Below are 22,947 nucleotides of genomic sequence, written 5' to 3' on the forward strand. Positions count from 1 at the left end.
GGACTATGAGAAACAAACTGAAGACTTCAGAGGGGAGGGGGTGGGGGAATGGGATAGACTGGTGATGGGTAGTAAGGAGGGCACGTATTGCATGGTGCACTGGGTGTTATACGCAACTAATGAAGCATCAAACTTTACATCGGAATCCGGGGATGTACTGTATGGTGTAACATAATAAAAAAAAAAGAAATGCTTATACATTCTTTTTTTTCATAATAATATTTTTATTATATTATGTTATTCACCATACAGTACATCTCTGGTTTTTGATGTAAAGTTCGATGATTCATTAGTTGCGTATAACACCCAGGGCACCATGCAATACGTGCCCTCCTTACTACCCACTGGTTTGCCCAAAACACGATTCAGAAATATAGACATTCTACAGATACCACATAGATTCCCCTCACATGTTTTAAATCAATTTTAATTTCTAATCGCCTTTTTAAAATAAACTCTTTCCAGGGTTTTTCAAACCCAGCGTTGGCTCATGATGAAGCTTTTGGGTTCTTAGGCAAATTCGTGTTATACTTTAAAATGTTCTTTCGGGTCATACTTTAAAATGTCCTTTCTTTTATGACATAGGTGATAATGGACACTACATAAATAAATGCCAAAATGAATCAGAGTTGTGATCTTTTCACGTCATGGTAAACATGGTAAACATGAAAAAATGACAATACAGGTACCAAGCGCCTTGGGAAAGTGCTACGTGGCATATCCATGACAAAGCGCCCTCTAGCGGCAGGTGGCAGGCATAAAATTTTACCTGCCGGAGTAATTTCTGAATTCAGGATGTTTAGGCAGGAAGCCACACGAAGTAATGCTAAAAAAAGAACTTCAACTGTTGTCAGTTTTTAAATGACTGCTAAAAATGGTTTAAAGTGTTTTATTATTATATGAGAAATTTCCCACCATCAATATCTCACATCTGACTTGTAATCTACAGAGGGGTTCTGCTCTACTATACTCTTCAGGAGCCCATTTATTGATCTTAGTTATATTTACATTTAAAGTGGAAAGGCTGATTAATTTAAGCAATCCATATCTATGGTGATTAAATTTCAAGCAATGAAAGGAGCTGCTGTGGGGGGGAGTTTTTTTTGAGGGGGCAGGCTTTTTTGTCACTTCTCAAGTCACACTATTTATTATCTAGTTTGTTTAAAATGTAAGATTGGTCTTGTTTCATAAGGCAAGCAGTCTGCTACATGCATTTTAAACACCTACATTCATTATTTATTAGTAGCATATGAATATTTTGGAATGGTAAGAAGAATTGGAAAGGTGGTAAAATGCCAATGCCAAGGTCAACGTAGAATAGTGGGGACTAAGAAATGGGGAAAGAAAGCACTGTCTTATGTTGTAATTAGATAGATCCTAGGAAAGGTTACAGTTTACACGTTACTGGGAAGAGCTGGCTTGTAGACGTGGCCATCTCAATCGCCTATGCCTGTGCTGGTGTTCACTCCTTTATAGTTACGTCTACAGTGCTGCCTCTGAGAAGCCTGGATCTACTGATGTGGCTGCTAAATGACTACGTAGTGTCTTCCTTCCTGGGCTCCTCTCCAGCTCACCGCTTTACCTTCAGCAAGTGTTTTGTTTTCTGCTACTGCTTGCTCAGAAAGTGTAGTTACCCCATCCTGGAGAGTCCACAACTTTGTGCTGCTTTGGTATTTATTTATAGGATGATTTGAAACATATCTTTCTAATCAAACCAGCTTTTATTTAAGTTTCCAGAGGTTCCTTCGATTTGGGCCCTTATCCTACTTCACTGCTAATGCTGCTTCCTGAACAACTTAAACTCTTAGTCCTGACGTTTCGGATCTGCAAAAATGGGGCTGGCAGTCCTTTATCAAGGAACAATCATCCCGCAAGCTTTCCTCAAGACTTGTTGGCAGGCCATTCAAACTTTCTGCTAGTTGCTCTGGCCTATCACTAACAGCCTTCAGGCAAATGTGAAAGTCCTAAATAAGCCTTATGTGCATATAGTTTATTCAGACAACAGCAATGATTTACATGTTTTTAATATTATAGTTACAACCTTTGAACTTTTAGAAGACTAGATTGTTCATTTATTTTTAGTTTATAAGAAATAAACTAAAACTTAGAGTATTAGAGTAAAACAAAGTTTTAATGCTTTCTTGACTTTTAAGGGTCAAATAGTTACAGAAAATATTAATTTCCCCAATTAGGCTGATAGAAAAAGACAAAATAAACATGGAATAAAAAAGTTTTTTGTTTTGTCACTTGTAACTTTGCATATTCACTGTATAAGGGGGGAAATTCTGGGTTTGGATCTGGGTTCTAGCTCTGATTCAAGCTCTAATTTTAAAATGTGTGACCTTGAAACCTTAGATGGATCAACTTTCTCATTTCTAAAGAACGGATTTGAAATGCTGGAGGTGGCTGCCTGTAAGAATCACTGAAGATCTTAAACAGAACCAAAAGAAAACAATAAAAATGGCATACTCCTCAGGTGCATTTAAATGTCAGGTTTGAGAACTACTGCCTTTGGATCAGCTCTAATAATTGCTTTTCAACAAATTGTAAACTCCCTGAGGACCAAAACTCTACGTTACTAAAGTGCTTAGTATAGTGTTGCCTAGTGCCTAATAATAAAAAACCAAATTGGGTTTCATTTTATATGCTAATATAGTCAGCAGTTTCTGTTTCTTTTGATGCTTTGAGGGACCTTTTTTTTTTTTTAAAGATTTTATTATTTATTTATTTACTTACTTATTTATTTTAGAGAGAGAGAGTGTGAGCTGAGAGAGGAGCAGAGGGGTAGGGTGGAAGGGGAAAAGAATCTCAAGCACACTCTGCACTGATCAGAGAGCCTGACACAGGGCTTGACCCCATGACTCCAAGATCATGACCTGAGCTGAGCCGAAACCAAGAGTCCCACACTTACTGAGCCACCCAGGCACCCCTTCAAGGACTTTTAAATATTGAATATTTTCGCATAATAAAAACTGCCTGGCAATAAAGACTGGAGCAGGTAAAGATGAACTAAACTAGGACTGCCCAAAAGTGCCTGGAAGTTTTTATAGGGTTAGAAATAACAGAGAAGCATATAGGTAAACATATATTTTTCAAAAGCAACTGTTAAGCACAATGATAGAAGTAAACCACAAAGTGGTTCTGCTGGAGCAGTGAATTGGGCAGACTTGTGACTGTAATTCTTCATAATTGTAAGGTGCTTTACAATTTATAAATTGCATTCACACACATCATCTCATTTATCCTTACAAAATCTTAGGTCAAATATTACAACCTCATTTGTAAAAACAAGACAAAGGCAAAAGACAAGACTCAGAGGTCAAATGACAGAATTTCATAATTGGAAATAACCTCTATATGATGTCCTCTAAACTTCAGTCATTTGCAAACCACTTTTTATTATTTTTGCCACATCTTTCTACTACCCATACTATGGTTTACCTAATATTTTTCATTAGTTTGGCACACTTTAACACTTTTTCAGTTGTCCTAAGAAATATTTTTGAAGTCACGGGTTTTCTAATAAACATCAATTAAATGTAAATTTAAAAAAATTATTGATGCCATACTTCACGACTCACTCTTCAACATCATACATCAAACCCTTACTTAAAACAACATTCGGATAATCACTCCTTCCGTTTCTATTTGCATGTTGCAGTAATCTTAGACACATTACTTAATTTCTCCATACCTTAGTTTCCTCATCTTTAAAATGGGGATAAAAGAAAAAATAAATTGGGGATAATTGTACAACCCCATAGGATGCTTGTGTGGATAAATGAGATAATATATGCAAAGCAATTAGCAGAGTTCTTGACATGTACTAAGTTCTCAATAAATGCTACCTGTGTTAACTCTGGATTGCTTTCCCCCCCCTTGTATTCTCATAATTGGAAAGTTCTTTTTTTTTCTTTTCTCTCTTTTTCTTTTAAGAGATTTTATTTTTTAAATAATCTTTACACCCAACATGGAACTCGAACTCACAAACCTCAGATCAAGAGACGCATTTGACTGAGCCAGCCAGGAGCCCCTGGAAAGTTCTTTCTTAAATCAAACCCCTAACACCTTTCCTATTACTTTCGTCAATTTAATTAAACTGCTAAAAGTTGAAATGAGAACTTTACAGTGTCATATATACTTATTATTGTTACATTTTCTATCTTGACTTGCCTTAGATCAGGTGCGGGTAAAATCCTTGGGTTTTACAGTTTCTTGTTGTGGATGTCAAGACTGAGGAAGAACAGCCCTAACCCTAGACCGCTGTCTATTGGACCACACCTCTCCTCAAGCCAAAGCCCAGAGCCAGCTGGAGAGTCCCAGGTTCTCTGGTCACTTCTGGGAGAGTGCCTTTCTGTGAGTTCATGTCATGTCAGTCAGTCTCACATCCTCCCACCCCGCCCCTCTGGACCAGGTTGGGTTTCCTCCACTACATTCTGAGGAGGAAATCACGTCAGTCCGGTTTATATATTGTCTTCTCAGTGCTTGTTCCTGTCGCTCAATGCCTGGTCACCTGTGACTTAGCTTTTCGCCTTACCAAAGCGGGCTGACCAAGAGCAAGTACCTCCGTAAAGTCGGGCGGTCGCAGTGGTCACTCAGAGCAATAAGGTTTGCCAGCTTAACTGAAGCGTCCGCTGTTTTGCTTCCTGGGAAATGTAGTACCTGAGCTGTCCTCGTCTGCGGCCACCGGAAGACTACAGTTCCCAGCATGCTCAGCGCAGGAAAGGATGACCGGGGTCAGCAGCTCCACGTGACTACTCACTATGGCTTCCCTGTGTCCGGGCCAGCTGTTTGGTGGTTCGGCGTGATTTGTTAGTGCTTTGCCGCAGGATACCACTCTCACGATTTCGACATGCAAAAAATCAAATCTCTTATGACCCGACAGGTATGTCGCGGAGGCTGAAGCAAAGGCCTCCTTCGTCTCTGCTGGTGGAGGAGCATAGATGTTCCGTCTCTGGGCTGGGGCGGGCGGAGACCTAAGGTATGGCTGGTGGCAGGTGTCAGGGGCACTGGGAAGCCGGGGCACACCCTGGAAAACTCACCTGAGTCACCGTGATCTGAGCCCTGCTCAAGCGGGTAACGGCGTCCCAGAAACATTCCTTTAGATAAGGTCAATAAGCGAGTTTCAATGAGGGCTATCTTTGTCTCCCCTCCTTTTTGCCATCGTTCCGATGACAGCCCCAGCTACCCTGCAGGCCTCCCTTTATCTAGGCTGTATGTCGTCTGTGAGCAGGTGGCCTGGGTAGGGAGGTGAGGTCTGTGCAATAGAGATGACTGGAAAAAGTGAAAAAAACGGATGAGTTGAAGACAGAATTGGTAGCTTCATGACTTTGGGCAAGTTCACAAACCTTGTAGCTTAAATTTCCAGGTGTGAAAATGAAAATAATAATTATTTTGGTTAATCTTAGCTTACAGTTCTATTATGAGAGTCACCAATAAGTTAATGCATGTGAAATGATACTTTAAAAAAAATCTTTGTTATGGCAAAATAGGCCTTTTATTTTTTGCTGCAATGATAATTCATGAGTAAAAACTTAAGCTGTTGTTTTTTTTTTTTTTTTTTTTTAAATTCCATCTCAGAAATGTTAGGGACTTCCTAATGATGTCGCAGCTTCCTTCAAGGAAGAAACGGCAGAATTTCCTTTTATACATTTATTGGTTATGACTTGGTTTTAGATACCCTTACTTATTCAAATTTAATATTTCAGCCATTCTTTATTATCTTTATATGAAAGAAGTATAATTTAGAGTTTTAAATCAGAGAATTTTGAGAACTTTGGAGAATTTGGAGGATAATCATTTAGTGAAAGGTACATTTATGAGTTTTGTTGTTGATTAGGAGATTACAAATTCCAAATTAAACTCTTATTTGAGAGATAATCTGAATAGGTTACAAATGGTAGATATCTTGTGAAGAATACATGAGTCCTGTGTGATTATTTTATTCCTTTTATTTTATTTATTTATTTTTATTTTTTTAATTTTTTTTTAAAGATTCTATTTATTTTTGCGACAGAGATAGAGACAGCCAGCGAGAAGGGAACACAAGCAGGGGGAGTGGGAGAGGAAGAAGCAGGCTCATAGCGGAGGAGCCTGATATGGGGCTCAATCCCATAATGCCGGGATCACGCCCTGAGCCGAAGGCAGACGCTTAACCGCCGTGCCACCCAGGCGCCCCTATTTTATTCCTTTTAAATTATATTGTTAATGTCATGAAAATAAAATTTAAAAGTTCTATGAATAATAAAAGATTTAAGTAAGTGGTGATCCCTCACATTTGTTGAGTACTGGTGTTATGGTTCGTACCGCTTGTTACTTGAGGATGTTTGGGTCCTGCTCCATCCTGCCGTAGTTATGTGACCTTGAAGGAGTCAGCAAACTTTTTAGAGCATTTGTTTCCACATCTTTAAAATAGGAATGGTACGTGTATTTCATGGGGTCAGCCCGGTGGTGATGTTCATATGATATGATGAAGATAAAGAGATAAAGGAGTTAACACATCTCCTGGGTCTTATTAAGGAAGTGCTTGATCACAGAGGTCTCCTAAATGTAGTGAAATTGTGAAAATGGTGACTCTTCAGCCTCAATCAGTTGCTTATTGGACTTGAGCAGGTCAAATCAGTGCTTGGTTGGTATAGAAAAAAACTAAAAAACACATACAAAAAGCTGGAACTATACTGTGTAAAAAGTGAGGTAAAATTAGGAGTTTTACACAGATTTTTTAAAAAGATTTTATTTATTTATTTTAGAGAGAGCGAGAGCTCGAGTGGGGAGGGGCAGGGCAGAGGGAGAGTAAGAGGGAGAGTATCTCAAGCAGACTTCGTGCTGAGTGCCGAGCCCAACTCAGGGCTCGATCTCGTGATCCCAAGATCATGACCTGAGCCGAAACCAAGAGTTGGATGCTTAACTGACTGAACTACCCAGATGCCCCTACACAGATTTTAGAAGTCATCCTAATTATGTTTGTTTATGGCTTGACTTCCACACGTTTAATCATTACTAATACACATTTCATGAGTCTTTGAGGTATGAAAGTAGGGTGCTGCCCAGAGTTACATTGGAGATTTTTATTTAGTACTGTTTATTATTGGGTTAAATATAGTAGTATTACAAATAACGTATTACAAAGTATTACAAAGATGTTTCTTTTTTGTGAGGCTAAAGAATCTGCTGATAATACGTTAAGGTAGAGCGATATGAAAGGTCTATGAAACTTAGGGTTTTTTGGCATTTCAGCTCTGCAAGGATCTTGGTTTGGGAAAGAGTGGGAGGGTGGGCTTTGTTAGCACTCTTTATTTAGATGAGATCTGTTCAGCTTTCTGTATTATGCTGGCCTCTGTTCTTTCAGTTCATTCAACAAATGTTTACAGAGCACTATGTGCCAGGCACTATTCTAACTTTGGGGGTGCGGCAGTGAACAAAACAGACAAGTGCTCAAGCAGGCATAGGGATAGGGAGGCCTGGGAGTTGTTGACAGATTGGGATCATTTACAATTTTAGATATTGTGGCCTTGGAAGGCCTCACTGAGAAGGTGACATTCGAGTAAAAACCTGAAGAAAGTGAGGAAGCGAACTATGTGGGTATTTGGGAAGGAGCATTCCAGGTGGAAGGAAGAGCAAATGGAGAGGCCTTGAGGCAGGAGCATAGCTGAGGAAAGGCCAGACGCCACTGTGGGTGGAGTAAAGTAAGTGAGGGGAAAACAGTAGGAGATGAGGTCTGGACGAGGTCAGAGAGCTGAGAGCAGGAAGCCAGATCACACCTCATTCACACCTTAAAATGAGCCAGGACCTCATTTTGACCTCATTTCCTACTACTTTTCTTCTCATTAATAGCAAAGCCATGCTTCTATTTTGATTGAAATAGCAAGCAGAGGATTGATCTCATTTTACATTTATGGACTTCAGAAAGTTCTTTCTGGCCTCTTTTAAAAGAATTATTTGAAGAGGGGAAAAGAGCAAAACCAGGAAGAACAACAAGAATGCTATTGCAGTAATCCGAATGAGAGAATGTGTGGGCCTTAACCAGAGTGTTAGTGGCGGAAGGGCTGAGAAGAGGTTGGATTGTGGATATATTGTAAATATAGAGTTGACAGGATTTCTTGGCAGATCAGATTTGGGCTGTGAGAGAAGAAGAAGCATCAAGGTTGATTCCAGATGGTTGGGCCACAGCAATTGGAATTGCCATTTAATGAAGTGGGTAAGGCTGAGGAAGGAACAGATTCAGGGAAGGCAGGAAGTTTTTAGACTTGCTCATTTGAAAGCTTTAGATATTTAAGTGGCAAGATAGAATAGGCAGTTGGCTAAGAGTCTCAATTTCTGAGGAGAAGCACCGGATAGAGGTACAAATTTGGGACTTACAAACACATATAAGGTATATAAACTGTCTAAGATCACCAATGGAATGAAACAGAAGTCCAGTCCACACTTGGAACTTTTGAGATTTTACTGTTGCAAGATTAGGGGAAGAGGTGGCTCTAGCGAGGCAGATTGAGAAGGACCAGCCAGTGAGGGAGGACTGCAGCGTCTCAAGGATCACCTGTCCCGTATCAGATGCTCAATAAATATTTGTTGGATACATGGTGGATAAAGAGGACTACCAAGTAGAGTGGGTCCCAGAGGCCAAGTAAAGAATTTAAGAGAGAAGGGAGTGATCAGCTGTGCTAAATGCTGCAGATGGGTGGCAGAAGATGAGAATGAGCCTTTGGACTCAGCAGCATGGCGGTCATCAGGTACCTGACAGCAGCACTTTTCATGAAGTGAGGAAGGAAAGCCTGATTAGGGTGGGTTCAAGAGAAACTGAGGACTGAGTATAACCAGTATGTTGAATTTTGCTGAAAAGAGGAGGCAGAAATCACCTCACATGCTTATTTTAATCTTTGGGACGTAAGTTGCTGTCTCATGAATGGAAGTAGAAGCTTCATGTAGACATAACAGAAGTAGTCTGAAGTGTTAATCTGCTTCGAGGAAAGGAATGAAGTGCAGAGACAGTTAATATTTATGCCGAATTTTGTATAAATTTAAACTGGAGAAATTATCAAAACAAATACCAAATACCAAAGAAAATCAGTAATGGTTAATGATTACAGTGAAAGTGTCAATTTCATAAAAGCAGAGTACCACAGTCATAACCATGACTTCCTGCTTTAGAGAAGTGAGGATAAAAATCATGACTTCAGGGGCGCCTGGGTGGCTCAGTGGTTAAGTGTCTGCCTTCAGCTCAGGGCATGATCCCAAGGTCATGGGATTGAGCCCCACATCGGGCTCCATGCTCTGCTGGGAGCCTGCTTCTTCCTCTCCCACTCCCCCTGCTTGTGTTCCCTCTCTCGCTGGCTGTCTCTCTCTCTGTCAAATAAATAAATAAAATCTTAAAAAAAAATCATGACTTCATTTTTGTCAGTAGAAATTTGTAAAATTGCTGATCAAAGGGTTCAAGATCTATAATCCTGAAATACACGTGTCAGATGTGCTCTGAGACGTTTATGTAATTCTTTATTTCTGTTTTGATAAAAGAAAAGTATTTCTCTGTGATCACAGTAATATTCAGAATAATAGTTAGCACTTAAAGAATGCTTGCCATGTCCTAGGCACTGTTTTTGGCCTCTCACATACATTATCTCCTTTACTTCTTATTATTGACCTCTGCATTATTGTCACATTCATTAGAACATAAAAACAGGCAGGTTAGATAAGTTGTTCAAGACCACAGAGCCCATTCCTTGAATCACTGAGTTCCCCTACTTGCTGACATATAATAGGGTTTCCAGTTTTTACTACTTTTATTTTGTACATTTGGTAGAAAGTTGCCATATATGAGTAGCAAGTTATGATTGCATGGGGCGACTAATTTGGAGGTAAGGCCTTTTCCTATATATTGATATACATCACTTCTTTACATTTCAGGCATTGGTTTCTTTACTGAGTAGCTCTAGGGAGAAAGAAAATTACCTGTGGTAATATTCCTCCTAGAATTTCTGTTAGATTGGTTAAACACATCTATAGTTTTAAAAATGTTTGTTTGAAAGGCATGGCAGGGGCACCTGGGTGGTGCAGTAGATTAAGCGTCTGACTCTTGGTTTCAGCTCAGGTCGTGATCTCGGGGTCATGAGATTGAGCCCTGTGTTGTGCTTTGCACTCAGTGTGGAATCTACTTGGGACTCTTTCTCTCTCTCTCTCTCCTCGTCCCTCCCCCTCTGCGCGTGCCTGTGCTCCCTCCCTCTCTCTTTCTCTCTCTCAAATAAGTCTTAAAAAAAAAAAGGCATGGCAGTTATGGTTTAAAAATGTTTTTTGGGGTGGTCATGATTTTAAATCAAATTACGAAGTTTTGCACTCGCGTGTATGTGTATATGTGTATGTATATGTGTATATGTGTGTGTGTGAGAGGGAGAGGAAGAGGGATAGAGAGAGAATATGAGAGAGAATGAAAGTGAGAGAAGCCTGGGTGGGGTGTTCTGGGAGTAATGGAATAATTGGGGGTGAGGCATATCTTAAAAAAAATTGTAGTTATGACTGGTTGTATCTTATAATAGGGAAGATAAAATACATAGCTCTATAATTTAAAAATAAGTTGTGCTGTAAGTCTTAAATAGTCAACCTAAGTATGCCATATGTTTTAGTTACTGAGGACATCAAAGGGCCAATATAGGGCATCTAAAGGACAAAAACGCTCTTCAAATTTATGTTCCAGCTAATTTTGTTTACAGACTAATATTACAGGGACTTTACATATCTGCTTTGAATAGCCTATATTTAAAAAAAGTCCTATCAAAGCAAAGTGAGATTGCTAACTTCTTTCTCCCTTGATAACTTTCCTTGGTTCAAATGAGACTTTCAGAATCCCTCAGTTGATGTGAATATAGAAATTACCGGGTACCAAGGAGCTAAAGAACAGTAGAAAGCAGCAAGATATGAGATTTAAGTCCCAGCTGTGCAGTATAAATTGGGTACATTGGTGAGAAATATGGTAGAATCAAGGGTATTTGTGTATTAATTAAACAATTCACATTATTTAAAAGTCTTTGGTTAGCTCAGCTGATTGGGGTATTATATCAGAGAATCATAATACTTGGTCCTTCCTACCAGGTGAATTTGGTAATAATTACTATATAAGTACTCTTACAGAATGCTTTTTGTCACCAAATTTTCTTTTCTTTTGTTTGTTTTTAAACCATGGCTAAGTTAGACGTCAACCATTTGTTGTGAAGCTGCCATATAATACTTCTATTTTAAACTTCCAAATGTAGATCTTTACTTGATTTAATAATAGTACTATATGTATTAAGTGACATTTGTTTTTAGAACATATATTCTATATATTTTAAAGCAGGAAATTTTCTATTTTTAAAATGGTGATTTCTATTTTAGTAAGTATGTTCTATCATTTTACAGTCCTGCAGTATAATTAAAATTCTTTTTATTTTATTATTATTTTTTTAAGGGTCTGAAGAGCCCTCCGGAAAGCCTTGGTGATCTTAGTGCCATTGAGAGTCTCCGGGTCCCTGGAAAGGTATTGATCTACATGTGTGAGCGTGACTTTTCACTTCCTTAAGAAATAATATTGCCTTTGGATAATAATTGATTCACAGAAGCTTTTCCTTCCCACAGGCAGATGGTAGTTATGATAAAGCTAGGTAAATTTTTATAGTATAGTAGGCTTAGGGCTTGTTTTTGCTTTCATTACTCATTGGGATGCAGTATGGTTTATTATAGTGGAGCAGAAAATGTAAAATTGATAAATTTTGAGTTTATTATTGTATCAGCTTCTTAGCCTGAAAGCAGTTTTATATACGGACACACACATACACATGCACGCATATATGTATGTATGTGAAACTTATTGATTTTTTTGCTGTAATTTGGAGAAATAAAATGGAATAATAACACTGTGAGTCAAAAATCATTGTTAATTATTTTTTTTTATGGAGCGGACTTTTGAGTAAGTAGCTAAAGCATAATTTATACTAAATTGTTGATATCTTAGATTTTAATCCCCTGATTCATGTGAACATCTCAGTTTACAGTTTTAATAGGTGTTATTCGAAAGCTAGCTGGCTTTCCCTCAGGAGAATTATTAACCATTATAAAAAATAAATCAATAAATCCGTGCTGTTTCTCACCGTGGGGTGTTGCCACTTGGAGCTGCCTCTCTGAATAGTAGCTCCGTCACAGATCAGTGTCTTCTTTTGAATGTCTGATCTTTTGTTTTTCAATTTTGAAGATCATATTTGAAAGTACTATTTGTTCTCTCTGTTTGGCATCTTAGTACATAGGGCTTGTTTCTCGTCAGCAATCATAAGGCCGTTGTGACACATCAGTGTCCGATGCTAGGGAAAGTGATCTCCCACCCTTCTGAGGAGCCTTACCCCCTAACATGAATCTTGTATTTATAATTTAGCTTTAATTTGGGTCAGACCCAAACATATTCTCCAAATGTGATAAAATTCTAACCAGCCCATTTGCATGAAATTACTTAGACAAAAAACTTAAAGAGGCATTTTGAACAGTTTTGTATGATGTTGTAAAAGATTGTTGCATCTGATGAAACTGGGAACTAAGTGAGAACGGTAAATCCTAATTGACAAATAATTCTTCTTATTTCTTTGACTCAAGAAAACAGATTGTGCATTATGAACGTGCCTTGAATTAGATTGCATTAGATGTTTCAAAACCAGTGTAAAATTGTTGAGTGAGCCTCTTTAAAAAATACATGAAAGTATTGCGTAAGAACTTTCTGTTATTTTTAAACCTTGTGCAAACTTTTGTTGTCTTTGAATGATGAACCTTGATGTTTTTCCAGTAGGGGTAGGTGGTGAATTTATAATGATTTCGTTACCCCATCATCTCACTGTCCCCCCACCCCAGCCCCATCTGTGGCTTGCAGTGTGTGATTTGAGATGACTGGCTCTGAGTAGAGAGGCCAGTCTGGGATCACAAGGTCAGCAAATGTAAATGCTTCAGGTGATGATTAAGCTTGGGCTATTGGTCTAAGAAGCTAAGTTGTTAAATTATAAAACGGTTAATAGTAAAATTAGTATCAATGCAATCAGCTTAAATGTAGCCTCACGCTAAGAAAGCTTATAAGCTCCTTATGCTTGTTCTGTCTGTGCATTCTCTTGAAACATTCCAAGTGCTATAGGGTGAGTTGTAGTTTTAATTTACATTTCCCTGATGATGAGTGATGGTGATATATATTTTTACATGATTTGTTTTTATACAGTTGCCTTAAAATTGATATTCTTGATAACCTGAACTTCTATGGCCTCAAAAAATGACCTTTATAATGAGTTTTTCAAACCATTGAAAGTATTTCAACAAAGTCTAAAACTTTAATTTGAAATGATTATTATTTTATTTTTATTTTTTAAAGATTTATCTATTAGAAGGAGAGAGTGTGCACGAGCAGGGGGAAAGGGAGAGAGAATCTCCAGCAGACTCCCCCCTGAGCACAGAGCTGAATGAAGGGTGGGGGTGGAGGGGCTCAATCTCACAACCCTGAGATCATGACCTAAGCCAAAATCAAGAGTCAAATGCTTAACTGATTGAGCCACCCAGGTGCCCTGAAATGATTATTTTAAAATAACTTTTTCCTGTAATAAAAAAGTAATATATGCTGTGAATAGAAAACACAGTAAACAGAAAAAGATACCTAAAAAAAAAAAAAATCACAAAATCACCAGCACAGTCAAGGTGCCTTTTGGTCTTTTCCCTATGCATATTCAAAAATTTATTGAGCACCTGTTTTGTGCTGGACATTCTCTAGGGACTGAATATAGCAGTTAAAAAGACAAAACTCCTATGTTGTTAGGGAGCTTAGTTCAAGTGGAGGGAAGACAGGCAGTAAACAAGGTGTTTGCAAAGTATGACAAATACCATAAAGGAAATAAGGTGATGAGTTAAACTCTGAAGCCAGAGCTCTTTCACATGAAGTAGTCAGTGTAGGTTCCTCTCTCCTCCATTTTTTCTTTTTCAAAAATGTTGTTAAATTCTATAAATTATTCTGAAGTTTGGGTTTTAAACTTAGTAAAATGTATTGCAGAGAAAATGCTTACAGTATAGTACTAGGTTTGAAAAGCAAGCTACCCAAAAGTTTGGCTTGGGTAGATATTTTTTTAACTCAATTTATACCTGTTATATTGTTTGTTATCAAAAAGACAAGAAGTAAAAACAAGTTGGTGAGGATGTGGAGAAAAAAGAGCCCTTGTGTGCTATGATGGGAATATAAATTGGTACAGCCACTATGCAAAACAGTATGGAGGTGCCTCAAAAAATTAAAAATAATAATATATAGAGTTTAACAGAAAAAATTATAAATATCATTACTGTATGATCCAGCAATTCCACTTACAAAGAAAATGAAAACAGTAAGTTGAAAAGATATATTCATCCCCATGTTCGTTGCAGTGTTATTTACAATAGCAAAGACATGGATGACATAACTGAAGTGTTCATAGATAGATGGATGGCTAAAGAAAGGGTGTGTGTCTGTGAACGCTCGCATGCATGCACACATAGGATAGACCTTGAGGGCATTTTACTGAGTGAAATAAGTCAGAGAAAGACCATATGATCAAATACTATATGATCTCACTTACATGTGGAATCTAAAAACAAAACAGAAACCAGCTCATAGATACAGAGAACAGATTGGTGGCTACCGGAGGCAGTGGGGAGGGGGCAAAATGGATGAAGGGATCAAAAGGTATAAACTTCAAGTTACAAAATAAATAAGTCATTGGGATGTAATATACAGCATGGTGACCATAGTAATAATACCATATTGCATATTTTAAAGTTGCTAAGAGAATAGATCTTAAAGTTCTCATCTAAGAAAAAAAATTCTATATGTCTGGTGATGGATGTTAACTAGACTTACTGTGATTATCATGTTGCATTGTTTACAAATATTGAATCATGTTGTACACCTGAAACTAATAATTTTACATGTCAGTTGTACCTCTCAATAATTAAAAAAATGCCTCACTGTCTTAGTTTGGGTTCCCCTAATATTCTAATGCAGGAAGTAAAAAATAAACCCAATTTATGCTATTTAAGTAGTCGATGTAAATACTTGTATAGCAAAACTTTTAAACGTTAACTTCATCTAATAGCTCTGACTCACTCAAGTATATGTATGTAGAGAATTAAAAAAAAGGCATCCTTGTTCTTTAGATATGGACCTGTTTCTTCTTCCCTTTCTTTCTTTCTTTCTTTTTTTTTTTTTTAAAGATTTTATTTATTTGACAGAGATAGAGACAGCCAGCGAGAGAGGGAACACAAGCAGGGGGAGTGGGAGAGGAAGAAGCAGGCTCATAGCGGAAGATCCTGATGTGGGGCTCGATCCCATAACGCCGGGATCACGCCCTGGGCTGAAGGCAGACGTTTAACTGCTGTGCCACCCAGGCGCCCCTCTTCTTCCCTTTCTTGTCATAATGTCTAAGTTGTAATAAGGAATTGAGATTTCGGTGGGGTTATCAAGAAAGAAATACTTTAGCTTGGGTTGTGTTATGTTAAAGGTTCTGGTTATAGGGGCACCTGGGTGGCTCAGTTGGTTAAACGTCTCACTCGTATTTCAGCTCAGGTCATGAACTCAGGGTCATGGGATTGAGTCTCGAGTCGGGCTCCACACCCAGTGGAAAGTTGGCTGGAGATTCTCTCTCTCTCTTTCTGTCTCTCTCTTCTCCTCCCCCTGCTTATGTCCTCTCTCTCTCAAATCTCTCTCTCGCTCTCAAATAAATAAATCTTTTTAAAAAAATTCTGGTATAAAGGATAAATAGAAGAGAAATATTAGGATGAATCATTGGAAATGGCTATTTCTTCAGGTTAAAAATAATCTAATACAGGCAAATTTCATATGGTGTAACTCATTAGAAAGAGGATGGTGAAGAAAACTGAAGGACGTTAGGTGTGCTTGAGAATCCAGAAAGGTCTGTTGATTGACTTTTTTTTTTTTTTTGAGAACTATATAAATTCTGAGTGGGAAGAAACCTTAGAAATCATCTGGTACAATTTCTGCATTTTATGGACAGGATGACACTGTATCCCATTTTAAGACATGTGAGTCAAATAATGATCCATATACTGGAAATTTGGAATTTTGGTAGAGCAAATAGAAAAAATATTAGGTGTCTTTTCAGAACTTTCTGTAGAAGAGGAAACTTTGAGAGAGAGTTCAAAAATCTTAGCTTAAATTGTTCAGAGTCAATGTCAGTGGTGTACAAGCTTTGCTGCATATTAAAATCACTAATAACCAGGCCCTACCCCATTCTAATTAAGTCACAGTGTGTGGGGTGGAGCCAGGTGTCAGCAGTAAAGTTTAGTAAAGTTAGTGATGACCTAAAATTTCATTACTGGAAAATGGATTCTGTTATACTTCAAATTAATGGGATTTCCATGCTGAGGTAAGGATATAAGAAATTAATCTTTATAGTATTTACTGACTGAATTTGTAACCCACTTAAAGAAATTTATACTTTTTGAATGATGTGAAAAGTTTTTACTTAATTTAATTGGTTATAAGACTTATGAAGACTTGAGACCAAAATTTATTATAATATATAATAATCACAGTAGCTACAGGGTTAGTTACAGAATTTATTAGGACTGTATTCGAGAGTATGTGTTGAATCATGATTAAAAATATCAGTATTCAGAACCTTATAAATCTGTCTTGACTTTAAGTAAACACTTTCCATAGTTTTTCCATAATGGTTATATATCATAAAAAGTACTGATAAAAAGAATACTGATATTAGTATTGTATTTTTTCTGAACTGCCTTCTGAAGTATTCTTTAAAGATTAAGGTTTTTTGTTTGTTTTTAAGACCCTGATTTTACTAACTCATAAATACAAATAGGATTCAGCTAGGTTTACTATTACATGATTGGTTTAGCTATGCCTTTGATTTTTTTCATTAAAGAAAAATACAGGCCCAGGGAGCAAAAGAAATCTGTTTCAGTCAAAACTTGAAAATATATTTGTCTAAATACAAGAAAGTATTTTTGTTCGCATACTTAATGCATTCCACAAATATATATCGAGTACCTTCTCTTATATAACATTCTGGGAGTTTGCCCAGAATGTTTTCTTGCTTGTAAAATACTTCAGTGAAGTAAGGTAGGTGGATTTGACTTGACTTCTTAGCATTCATGAAAAGAATCCTAAAAACACACAGTAAGTACAGAGCTTGGTTTTCAGAACTTTTAACAAGATAAGAAGAAAGTGTGCTGGAGTAAGAGTCAGAGAGGTAGGTTCAGGTGTTGACGTAAAGATTCAGCTTATGAAATGGAAGTTGTCTTAATTGTGTGATTAAAAAGAAGATAAGAACATGAAGTTTAGGAAATGAAGAAGGGTTAAATTTGAGAGATGTTTTAAAAGCAGAAGTTAGGACTGAGGATTTTATTGGATGTGGAAGTGAAGGTTTTGGAAGGACTGTGGTTTCTAGACACTGAGGTTGAAGGTGTTGTGATGTCTTTTCTCAGAATGCATAGTATTCTTTTGGAGAGTGGGTCTGATGAGATGTTAAAACTAACAGAAAAACAGAGTCCAGACTTCTCTCTCCTTACTTCAATTTGTGACGTGCCTTTTTTTAGTATTAGCGTCCAAATGGACAGGCATGTGGCAGACAGCTTGATGTTTTTCACAGAAGTTGAGAAATTTTTAAAGATAGATTTAAAAAAAATATTTGATGTCTCTAAAGTTATTATCTTTAATGTTTTCCTTTTCATGGAAATAAATTTAGAAAAATACCTGTTAAAAATATAACTGTTGAGTAAGAGAAGTAAATAATTTGGCAGAGTATCACATATGAAGGATTTGCTTTCTAATTTTGTGTTTTTGGTATATGTTAATAGGTATATTTCTATGAATAAAATCGGTTCTTATTCATGATATTTTTCTTTAAAAACAAATATTTATTTGGATGCTTTTTTTATATAAGAAGTGATTCAATACATTATTTCAGTCACTTAAATGTGTTATAAATCTGGATTAAAATAATGCCACTTTAATAACCTTCTAGAAAAATCTATAAATCATTTTATGGAAAACTCCCTTCAAATTGTAACCTCACCAATATTCCACTAGATGGCACTGAAAGCCTGAAAACCAACAACAACAACAACAACAACAGATAGGCTTTAAAGGCTGTGTTTTATTTAAAACACACAAACACAAATGGATGATGAGCCGGGTGCTTTGATGGATCATTATTGTTGCTCTAGTGGGATTTTAAGAAAATGTACCATTTCCCCATGTAATCAGACATCTGGCAATTCATTACAAATTTATATGGTGTATGTATGGTTTTAGGTTATCTGATCTTGAATCCTGTTTCATTTGGAAACAAAACCAATTTTTGTTCAGTGATTTATGATTTTTATAATAGTGATTGAATATTGAACACTTCATGCTTTTATTCTTTCTTCTAGCTCTGTATAGATTTTGGTAGCTAAACATTTTTTGCTCTCATTTAAAGCTCTAATGCGATATTAACTTTGATAAGACTATAATTATTTTTAGAATTTATTATAGCAGAGTAGCTTTTTTATGTTGATTGACAAAGAAATGCCAACAGTAAGAAAAAAACCTTTGATAAGATTTTTCTTGGTAAACCCCAATTCATGCTTTACAAGAGTAAAATTTCTTTTTTTTTTTTTCTTCCTCATTCCCTCTCAACACAATGCATTCTGCCATTCAGGGTTGTAATGTGCACTGTAGTCTATTAAACTACATACAGAAATGGAAGTTGTTTTGCATTTCATTTTTTTAATTCTGTACATTTTTTGTGGGGTTTTAAAAACTTGGCCTATGAAATGAAGATTTTGCTTTCATCTTTTTTGTTTGGGGAAAAAAAAAACCTGCTACCGAAGATTATAAGTTTCCAAGCTGTTCTGTTCTGCGAGCTTAAAAATTAGGCTAAATTGCTTTTCAAAATTAAAGAGAAAATTGAGTTTAATAATGGTAAGGAGAACTGTGAAGTTGTCATAACTCACTTTTTACACTTATGAAAGTGAATAGAACTGAAAGATTGGAACTTGAGTTGGCATTTTTAATTTGTGTGGTATTTTGTATAATTTAAAAGTAGTGGTTAAGTGTACAATTTGTAGTCTTTTTTTTTTGTCATAAACTTGAATACATTCCCTTAAGAGATGAACTCTTAAGTGGGAAATTGCTTTGTAAAGTTATAGCCTAGTTTCTTAGAAACCATAAATAAACTGGAAATGTTTTAAAACATCTTACACTTGAGGGCTTCAGTTGTTTTATAGACTTGAATCCCCAGTTCTCATAAATCCCCTTTTGTTGTTATGTTGAGAGGAAAAATGACTTGGCTAAAACAAAGATGTTCACTTAAATTTCTGTTACGATTGTTTTTCTTCATTTTTCATAAAGTTACATTTATGATGTGCATTTTATATGTATATTCATACAGCTTTATCTCAGAGTGATCGAAATGGAAAAATATAGTCTAGGTAGAATTAGATACAGTCCTACAGAGTATTGTGACTGCTGAAAAGACAGCCTCTAAAATATTGACTAACTTTGTTTTCTACCACTTGCCTAAAATAATCCTGCTTGGTTCATTATGTTAAGAAAATATTGAATATTTATGCTTACTTTTTTGATACAGCATCTGGCACGGTGATGTGTGTTATTTTATTTTTAGTAAAGGAAAAATATGGTTCAGGATATATAAAAATATATTGGATTAAAAAAAAATCTCTATTGTTGCATTTTATTGCCTCTTGGTGTCCATGTAGGTGCTCCCCCTGACGTTTTTCCACCCTGTGAAGCCACCCTCTCCCGTTTAACCTGTTGCATGCTTTCCCACTACAGTTTTTACTCTTGCTTTGCTTTGTATTTGTTATCTTATTTCCCCAAATTTCTCACATTTGAAATTTCACCTGTTCTCTCTTCTCTAAGTGGCACTTCTTCCATCAAATGTGAACGTACTGCCCTTTGATGCCCTAGGTTTTGTTTGTCCTCCCTTAGGTTCTTCCTTGTAGGGGCATTACTTACTCATCTGACCTCTCCAATTACTTCAGCAGCTATTTTTTTACTCACCTTTGTTTCTGTATGGCCTAGGATAGGGAATTCTTACATAGTGGGAATTTTTAAAAATGCTAAATTGAAATATGTGACTCAGTTGAGAAAGGTATGATAAGAGAGCTTTGAAAGTAGGCGGGCTATTTCCTAATGATAGTGTGGAAGAGAGACTTGATTTGTTCTTTTTTGCCATTGTATTTTTATTTTTATCCCCTTTACAATTAAATTCATTACCTTAATTTTAGTTTTTCTTCAGTTTTAATTTTGGGGTAAGCAGTGTACTCTTTCTTTAAGTGTAATTGTGGCGAATTTTGATGGTCTATAGTTGTTGATATATTGTTTTTGGATTTTCAAGTTTTATAGAGCATTTATACCACTTTAATGATGACATGTACTTATTAGTTACTATGTGACTTAAAATTTACTGTAAAATAAAATTCTTTGAATAATTTTTGTAGTAGCAGTCTGTAAGACTGAAATATTTGATTCTCAAACTTCGCTTATCAAATATTATTATTATTATTTTTAAAGATTTTATTTATTTATTCGACGGAGATAGAGACAGCCAGCGAGAGAGGGAACACAAGCAGGGGGAGTGGGAGAGGAAGAAGCAGGCTCATTGCAGAAGAGCCTGATGTGGGGCTTGATCCCATAACGCCGGGATCACACCCTGAGCCGAAGGCAGACGCTCAACCGCTGTGCCACCCAGGCGCCCCCGCTTATCAAATATTACTGTAACTCTAAAAGAAATCACGTATTTTAGGGGCGCCTGGGTGGCGCAGCGGTTAAGCGTCTGCCTCCGGCTCAGGGCGTGATCCCGGCATTCTGGGATCGAGTCCCACATCGGGCTCTTCTGCTGGAAGCCTGCTTCTTCCTCTCCCACTCCCCCTGCTTGTGTTCCCTCTCTGACTGGCTGTCTCTCTGTCAAATAAATGAAATCTTTAAAAAAAAAAAAAGGAATCACGTATTTTAATATGGTATAAGAAGTTTCATTTGTTATTCTGGTCCCCTGATTTTGCCTTTTAAATTTTTTTTGTAGGAAATCTTTCGTTCATTTTGTTTATGTAAAATTTTGCCTCATACATATATATTGGCTTGCAAAATTGGGTTTAGGTGAAAAATTATGTATTTTTCTACATCTCCAATTCGAGGAAACCAGTTTATATTATGGCAGAATTATGGGGTAATTGTGGTAAGAATACACAGTCTTGCTGTTTCTGTTTATTCTTCTAACTTACATGCTTAAAGTATCCCTAAAATCACTTAACATTTTTTGTTATGTCTAGCTAGAAGAGAGCTTTTATTAAGAGTTCGCAGGAAGTTTTGATTATCAAAACAACATAATGTCTTTTCCTTTTTCTTTTTTTTAATACAGCTCACTGTAAATTAATTTTAGTTAGATCATTGATTGTTCTCTACAATGCACCTTGGCACTACAGAGCATAATGATGGAGAGTAAGGAGAAACCTCAGTTCTTAAAAGGTGTGTTATCAGATTGAGCAGGGGGCACTAACCGCAGTGACACATGTAGAGAATGATCAGGTAGAAGCAGTCTTGCATCAGGTGCAGTGGGATTCAAAGGAACAAGGTGGTCAGAATCTGGTTAGAATGAAGTTTGTCTAAATGAGTTGAGGTGTGTATTTTCACACAGGAGCAACTAAGTTGTCCGAAAGGAGAGGTATTTTATGGGGATATATAGTTTGGGCATTTGTTTTGGATTGAATTCTACTTTGTGTGCTATGTTTCTTTCTCTGCCTTTCTTGGTTTTATCCCTCTCCTTAGTCTAGGTTACTTCGAGTGTCAAGTGTTATGTGTCTGTTCTTGAAATTATACGGGTTTGTCTACTGTCTGTGATATACTTGCTTAGTTCTCCAAGAAGAAATGGCACTTGACCTTTTATATACATATACAGATTGTACTCTTTTTACAGATTCATTACATTTGTGAAATGTACACTTGTGAGATATTTATAAATGAAATCATGTTTTTCCTTTGACATTCTTAATAACTTTGGATATTTCTTTCACTGTGTGTGTATGTGTCCTTTATAGGTGAAAAAATGAGGCACAGAGAGACTAAATTGCCCAAGTTAATACCAGAGTCACAACTAAAACCTAAGGGTTTTAGATCAATTAATTAGGTAGTGTATGGAGAACCTCAGCATGGAGTTCTATGTCATTGGCATTTCTATATTTAAGATGAAAGTGTTCATTTATTGCAGCCTATTTGAATTTTTGGCTTGATTTCGTACTTGCTATTTTCAATCTTAGCAATTTTTATAATCATTCTTTTTCTTTTTTTTTGGAATGGTACCAACTATATTTGTTTGTTAGTGGTGCTGTGAAATTCCTAGGGAGGCAGCATTGCCATATCCTCACCTGGGTCTTTTTCCCTGCTTCAGCTTGCAGCATCTGAAGCTGGTGTTTCAAATGCCTGTGGACTCTTAGGGAGGGAGATTGCCAGGAATTTCTGATCTCGTTTTCCATTTCATGTCTCACTCATTTCAGATTTTATTAAATGCTTGGAGGTTGCCCACGAGTAGTCTAGTTGGAAACCTTTCTGTAAGTGGTGTGGTTTTAACCCAAATCCGTTTCTTAGTGTCATTGTCCAGGGTGCAGTGCAGATTAGTCTGTTTGCTGTTGATAACCACCCCCCCTACACACACACACACACACACACACACACACACACACACAGAGGAACACAGCTCCCACTGTTAGGACACTGGATTTCTTACTTTACTCAGTATTTGATTGCATGCTAAATCACTGATGACTGTATATTTGACCTTTTTTTTTGTTGTTGTTAATGTATTTTGTAAGTCGAGTTTGGTACAGAAGAGGCATTTTCTTTCCCATGCACTTTCAATTATGTAGATTTGATTTTTGTATGACTTTGCCTTTGCTTTT

General features: G+C 36.8%; 2 protein-coding genes across 5 annotated transcripts in view; one reads left to right on the forward strand and one right to left on the reverse strand.

Moving 5' to 3' along the window:
• Positions 1-4,680, reverse strand: part of HEPACAM2 (HEPACAM family member 2) — a 48,095-nt gene extending 43,415 nt beyond the window's left edge. The window contains exon 1 of one of the 3 annotated variants that reach the window (XM_034667741.1): positions 4,565-4,680. The gene's annotated coding sequence lies outside the window, so the exon portion shown is untranslated. Of the gene's footprint in view, positions 1-4,537 lie in introns of all 3 variants that reach the window. The other 2 variants (XM_034667740.1, XM_034667744.1) reach the window with 2 other exon arrangements.
• A 48-nt stretch (positions 4,681-4,728) lies between these two features.
• The window catches only part of VPS50 (VPS50 subunit of EARP/GARPII complex), a 131,077-nt gene continuing 112,858 nt past the window's right edge, over positions 4,729-22,947 (forward strand). For both annotated transcript variants that reach the window (XM_034667735.1, XM_002918239.4), the window contains exons 1-2: positions 4,729-4,885; positions 11,435-11,503. In XM_034667735.1, the coding sequence (XP_034523626.1) occupies positions 4,853-4,885; positions 11,435-11,503 (102 nt within the window). In that variant the 5' untranslated portion in view covers positions 4,729-4,852. The remainder of the gene's footprint in view (positions 4,886-11,434; positions 11,504-22,947) is intronic.

The sequence above is a fragment of the Ailuropoda melanoleuca genome, chromosome 1 (assembly GCF_002007445.2).
Source record: "Ailuropoda melanoleuca isolate Jingjing chromosome 1, ASM200744v2, whole genome shotgun sequence".
Classification (NCBI taxonomy): domain Eukaryota; kingdom Metazoa; phylum Chordata; class Mammalia; order Carnivora; family Ursidae; genus Ailuropoda; species Ailuropoda melanoleuca.